Source organism: Zalophus californianus, chromosome 8 (assembly GCF_009762305.2).
Source record: "Zalophus californianus isolate mZalCal1 chromosome 8, mZalCal1.pri.v2, whole genome shotgun sequence".
NCBI lineage: Eukaryota > Metazoa > Chordata > Mammalia > Carnivora > Otariidae > Zalophus > Zalophus californianus.
The window spans coordinates 7,725,479-7,732,403 of record NC_045602.1 but is presented as its reverse complement, the minus strand read 5'-3'; the positions used below and the strand labels follow the sequence as shown (position 1 = coordinate 7,732,403).

The 6,925-nt window shown below is 37.7% G+C and overlaps 1 protein-coding gene across 4 annotated transcripts in view; it reads right to left on the bottom strand.

Moving 5' to 3' along the window:
• Positions 1-809: 809 nt before the first annotated feature.
• The window catches only part of TAF1B (TATA-box binding protein associated factor, RNA polymerase I subunit B), a 66,313-nt gene continuing 60,197 nt past the window's right edge, over positions 810-6,925 (bottom strand). For 2 of the 4 annotated variants that reach the window (XM_027622335.2, XM_027622331.1), the window contains exon 15: positions 810-1,246. In XM_027622335.2, the coding sequence (XP_027478136.1) occupies positions 1,045-1,246 (202 nt within the window). In that variant the 3' untranslated portion in view covers positions 810-1,044. Of the gene's footprint in view, positions 1,247-2,120; positions 2,159-3,128; positions 3,146-6,925 lie in introns of those variants that run through there. The other 2 variants (XM_027622334.1, XM_027622333.1) reach the window with 2 other exon arrangements.

Below are 6,925 nucleotides of genomic sequence, written 5' to 3'. Positions count from 1 at the left end.
CATACCATTTGATCTCTGCTCAAGGTCACCTCCCAGGGGTCTTCCTCAATCACTTTTTATAAAAAGGCCCACCTTGTCACCCTTACCTTGCTTTTTCTTCATTGCACCTCATCAGCCCAGCTATTGTATATTTGTTTACTGTCTGCCCCCACCCTATTAGAAAGGAAGATCCTTAAAGGCAGGGACCTTGTTTACTGCTGTATCTCCAGTGCCTAGAATATGCCTGGAACACAGTTGTTCAGTGTTTGTTGCATGAATAAACTGAACAAGAATGCCTGATTCTCCAGTATCCTCACCAGATATTATAAACCTTTATATATCTTTGGTAACCTATTTTAATTTGTATCATTTTTTTGGGTTGGCCTTTGTATTTCTTTTTTCCAGAAAGTTATCTTTTCATATTCCTTGCTCAGCCTGTCTTTTTCCTGTTGCTTTGCAAGAGCTATTGATACATTAAAGAAATTATTCCTTTGTCTGTCATATGCTACAAATATATTTTCCTACTTGCTATTTGCCTCTGACTTTGCAGTCACATTACCAATTTTTCCCTTTTGGTTTCTGGTTTTGGGGAATGTTTGGAAAGTCCTTCCCTCTTCCAAGATCATCAAAGCAGCCATACTTGTTTTCTTCTAGTACTGTAATATATGTATATGTAAAAGATTATGCTGTTTACATCTTTGTTCCATCTGGGATTTCCTTTGGGGCATAAAGAATAAGGAAGTGATCTAGTTTAAAAGCAAATTTAGCCTAAAAAAAAAAAAAGCAAATTTAGCTTTAAAATACAATGAATATAAATTTCTGGATACCATTTATAAAACATTATTTAATCTTCTCAAAGAATATTCATAATTTAAAAAATAAATTCAAACACAATTCACTTATTTTCCAGTACACATTTTTATAAGCACATTTGATACATATATATGTATCTATGTATGTGTGGCTATATAATAAAATTCTATTTCCCATAATTCTCTGGAATATAATTTGACATTTTTATCACAATTAAAATATTTTCCCAAGAAAGTTTCTATTTCATTTTTCTCAGTATTTCCTCCCCTTCCTGGATCTTGATTTCTTTTTCGTTTTACTATATTTTGTTTTAAAAAGTCTCTTTTCAATTAAGCTCACTTCTTCATGGAGGGAAGAGGTCTTTATTCTCAGCAGGAAGGAGAAGAGATTTATTATGAACTGATAACTCAGCGAAAAATTTGATTCTTCATAGGTTGTCACATGTTTACAATAGCTAGAAAGGGAAGAAAAAGGAAGAAGTTATCTTAAAATGACAATTTAAAATGTATGCATCTATCCCTGAAACATCCCCCAAACTAGCAAATATATATGGTTAGGCTTAAAACAGTATTCAGAGTTGGAAGGAAACTTGGAACAATTTGGCAAAACAACTTATTTTTACGGAGGAAAAAATGTTAGCACCATCCATAGGTTAGCTACCACACCAGGGTAACAGATGGTACTGGAGCCGGGACTCACAATTCCTTGCCCAGAAGTCCTTCCATTCCAGATGGGCTGCTTCTTTTTACCATGCTCAAAGCAAACAATAGCATACAGGAAGAGATTCTGGGCACAGTTTTATTTTTTTATTTTTATTTATTTATTTATTTTTAAAGATTTTATTTATTTATTTGACAGAGAGAGACACAGTGAGAGAGGGAACACAAGCAGGGGGAGTGGGAGAGGGAGAAGCAGGCTTTCTGCTGAGCAGGGAGCCTGATGTGGGGCTCGATCCCAGGACCCTGGGACCATGACCTGAGCCGAAGGGAGACGTTCAACACCTGAGCCACCCAGGCGCCCCTGGGCATAGTTTTAAAATAAAAGAAAATAAGTAATCCCTAATCCCCACCCAAAATAAGACACCGGACTTGATAATGTAGGCTACAATCTTGTACCTATTACAGAAAGAAGAATTTACAAAGCAATTTTACTTATCTTAAAAGTAGTAGATCAAGTCTCCAACTACCACCAAATCTCTAATTACAAATCTCTTAACTCTATCCATCTCTAACTACACCAAGGTGTAGGCAATCCAGGGGACAGAGGAACATGTTAAATGGTATCATAGGTTGTAATCAGCAAAATGCAGACTATGGGAAATTGTATAGGACACAAGACCTGGATTATTCAACAAGTAATTTTTTCCCTGCAAGGGGACAAAAAAAAGACATAAAAGGGGAATTTACCAACCAAAACACTTAAGGGATATCTTAGTTACTTGCAATGTATGGGCCTTATTTGGATTGAATTATATTAAAAATTTCATAGCAATTGGGAAGATCTAAACATTGACAGCATGTTTGATAATATTAAGGAATTACTATTTGTTTCTTAATGTCTGATTGATGTTTATTATGATTTTGTTTTTAAAAACATTATGACATTTGATATATGCTTCCAAATAATCTGGGGGCGGAGGTGGAGTGGGTTGGCATGTGGAAGCAAGTCTAGTCATGTTGACAATTGTTAAGGCTGAATGACAGGTACAGGGGGGTTCATTATACCATTCTCTCTATTTTTGAATATACTTGAAATGTTCCAGAGTAAAAAGCTTAAAAAAAAACAGGAAAACAACATATAGAAGATACAAACTTTTAGATATTGGATTTATATATGGTCCTAAGTTCCTGGAAGAAAGTTTGTGTGTGCACCACAAAACCCTGCCCCCATCAGTTGTGACTATGGATAACTAGCCTTGGTTCTCTCACCTGTAAAACAGGAAAAAATAACAGTGCCTACCTCATAGAGTGAACAGAAGTATCAAGTGAAAATATATGTTAAACACTTACCCAATGGTCGGCACAGAGTGAGGGCTCAAAAATGTTCACCTCCACTTTACTCCTTTAAAACTGATTTTTGTTTTCACTTAAAATCTTAAGACTACTTTAATAATCTACAATAAAGCCAAAACCCCACCATATTCACTAATAAGGACATTTAAAAGTCTCAACTACTCATTGGTTGGTTTAACAGAAATCAAATATAAGCCATTTACAGGAATTCTCACAAACTGGTGGTCTCTTGCTCTTCTTTTCTTTTCAATTTCAGCTATTGTAAGACAGATTCTTCCAGACAAATGGTTCAACAAAAAGGGCAAGAAGTACTGTTTCTCTTACCTAGGGAAGCTCTTTTTCTACACCAGAAAGATAAGAAAAGGTATACAAATTATTTGGTCCCATAAGGACTTTTATTTTTAAGTTGAATCGTTAACAATACCTTACAAGGATTACATTCTTTATCACAAACTCAGAAAACTCTCCTAGAGTTATAAGCCATAAAGCCGAATATAACATACAATAATTTGTTATTGCCAAGTATTTTGCTGTGAGTAGAACACGTGCCAAGAGATGTTCCTTGAGCTGACACGGAAAATAAATGAGTCTGGCAAATGGAAGAATATGTTTATATGAACAACTTTATGTGAAGGGACCAGGACAGGTTTACATTTGGAAGAGGGGTGTAAGGTACATTTGAACTTCCTTATGAGAACTTCCTGTGACAAGTTCGAACGTATGCAAAAACAATAGTCTCTCAAGTCTGTATACATACGAAATTAAACAAACCTGCTAACACAAGTTAAAGTTTTAGTGGTCACATACATAGTTGAGTACTGTTTTTTTTTTACTCTAGTTTAAAATATTAGTTAAAATAAAATTTTTAAAATTCAAATCAAACTTTTATGGGACCCCTCAAAAAAATTGTGTGTGTATGGGGGGGCAGGGGGACATCTAAAGCCTCCCATTTCCTGTGGATGGCAATTTGAAGTACCTCAGCTGTTCCTCTTCCTGTGGAAGGAGAGAGGAATCACTGCCCCTCTCAGGGAGGCCAAGGACAGACCCTTGACTAGCCAGTGCCTACAACGGGTCTTTAGACCTAGCTAGTTGTCAGTAACTGGCCTACTTACAGATGGGTACTTCTATAAATGTGAGGAATATGAAGGGCATTTAAATTCATGAAGATTGTTCGTTCTGCCTCAGATAAGAAGCATAAACAACCTCTCATATCTGAAGTGCTCTTATGGCCTTTCTCTGCTTAGTTCTCAAGGCCTGAGTGTTCTCACAAGTATTTTACTATACAACATTTGTCTCTTGAACCCTCAGACATGAGTCCTTCTGTGTAACAAAATTCTCTATACAGCTGAAGATCTGCTCTCCTAAGCATCAAAACACTTCATTTTAACCATTTTGTATGGACATCTTTTAAAACTGAGTTATACATTATTAGTATAAATTATAAATTTATAGTATAGTATAATTAGTATAAAATGAAATTATTATAAAAATATAAAGTACATTATTAAAAGTTGTTCATTTTTACTGTAAAAATATTAGAAAATACAGCTAAGAAAAACAAAGCCAAAGAGAATGCACACAGCATTTTGGGTCATGCTGTGTGTTAAAGCTGAGACCCCATCAGGCTTGTTTTGTTAGGTGGAGCAATTAAACAGTGTGTCAGGAATGAACTTCAGACTGCTGTAGTTTGAGTTCTTTTGTCTGCTTCTGATTCTGATGCTGGCTCCTCTCTCGTTTGTCAAATAGATGTCATTTATGTTTGCTGTCAAGATGACTATCAGCAGAGCACCTCTCAGTCTCCCTCCTGCTTTGTTTCTTTTGATGATGAGAAGTTTGGAAATCAGACAACTCAGCCTGACAGAAACACACCTGAAGGCAGAGTGCGCTGGCTCTGAGTGAGGGACTAAGGGGCTTTCTGAGAAAAGTGCATTAGCTCTAGTCATGGACTTTGTGACATTTTTATTGGTTTGTGGAAGCCTTTTTTGCTTACTCTGTGGTTCTAGGCCATGGTCTAAATAGGCAAGGTTGACAGAATTTTGGTGCATAAAGTCATGGTATCACTGATGCTTTGTCTATAGGTTATAATTTTTAGCCTTATAGTTCATGCAGAGAAAAAAAAATCTCAGCTGTTTCATCTCTGACTATACAAGGTCTATCTGTAACTAACTGTCTTATATTACTGTATTAAATCTGTGAAGATTTAGAAAGATCTAGAAATCCACTGATTGCGCCATGGGAAAAGCATAAAAGTGTAAGCTGCCCCCTAACTAACTCGGGACCGATTCCGCAGGCATGAGAGACAGAAGGGCATAGAACACCACTTCCTAACTTAACTGGTCTCATGCGGGTGCTCCTCACCGGCCGGGACTACAGCCTTTTCTCTTCCTTTTGATGAAATCTTCACACCAGAAAAAGCCATTGCACTGACCACTGCACAGGAATGGAGCACCTCGGACGTGGTGCTGAGCCTGGGGTTTGGGTTCCAGGCTTTCCCTGTTGCTGCTGCCAAGTCAGTGCCGCTCTACAGTCATTCTAGACTCAGCTAAACTTTTGCTGAGTAGTAAATTTTCATACAGATAACTTCATTTTGTTATCTCCTATTGTATTTCCTACATTTTACTTATCTTTCATTGATACTCAACTTAGGAAGAGAAACTCTTTAATAGAAAATTAGTTTTATTTAATGTAACAATCAGAGTTATCATGTATTGACATTTACTATATGACAGATACCAAAATCTCATTTACTTCTCATTCTCTAATTTTTTTTTTTAAGATTTTATTTATTTAGTTGACAGAGAGAGACACAGCGAGAGAGGGAACACAAGCAGGGGAAGTGGGAGAGGGAGAAGCAGGCTTCTCGCGGAGAAGGGAGCCCGATGCGGGGCTCAATCCCAGGACCCTGGGATTATGACCTGAGCCGAAGGCAGACGCTTAACGACTGAGACACCCAGGCACCTTCTCATTCTCTATTTTTCATGCATTCATTCAACACATAACTGGTGAGCACCTACTATGTGCTAGGCCCTGTTCTAGCCTCTGGGATTTTTCATTAATTAAGACAGAGTCTCTGCACTCAAGGACCTTATATTCTATTCTAGTCGGGGAAGGCAGACAAATAAGCAAAATAAATATATAACAATCTATTCAATACTGACAAGAGCTATGAGAAAGAAAACACAGCCAAGGGGGGTAGAGAGTGATGAGGTGTGCGCGTGAGGGTGAGGGGAGAGTTGGTGCTATTTTAGACAGGATGGCGAAGTGAAATGTGAGCAAAAACCTGACAGGAGTGAGTCTGTGTGGATACGTGGAGGAAGAGCTTTCCAGGCTGGAGGCACAGCATGTGCAAAGGCCTGTGTGGGGAGTGTGCTTGGCAAGATCAAGGAACAGATAGGGGGCCGGTGTGAATAGGAGCAGTGAACATGGAGCAAAGGAGGCAAGCAGGGAAGGTCAGAGAACTGCAGGGGCCTGTAGGCTCCTTAGGGTCTTTTAACTTTACTTTGCGTGAGATGGGAGCCACCGGAGGTTTTAAGAAGAGAAAGAAGATCAGTATTACACACTGTCTGTGCCATGGGGAAAATATAAAGATACAAGCTCCCCCCCCCCAACTCACTCGTACGCTGGTTTTATAACTCAGACAACAGAGCTGTAGAGATGGTAAATCACTTGCCCACAAGGAGCAAGCCGCAGAGCTGGGATATGAACAGCCCAATTCATTAGCACGTTCTCTTCACTACTGGGAAACTGCCTTATAAACGGTTTCTATGTACAAAGAGTGAGATTAGTATAAAATGAAGTTAGTATAAAAATATAAAGGCACAATGAAAAAAGTCTTTATAGTCCAAAACCTTTTTCAGCTTTGCTGAGCACTATTGACATAAGTTTAAAGTGTGCAATGTGTATGTTGTGAAATGATTGTCACAGTAAGGTTAGTGTCCATCCCTAAAACCCTTAAACAAGACTCAATGTATAATTCCAATTTTCTTGATTATAAGCCCAACATTCTTCTAATTCCAACAAATAACCTATCTGGTTCTTATTATAGTCAACCGTAATTTTATGTGACTTTTTTAAATTCGAAAAGAATATTACTTCATGCCAAACTAGAGATTTCATGATAT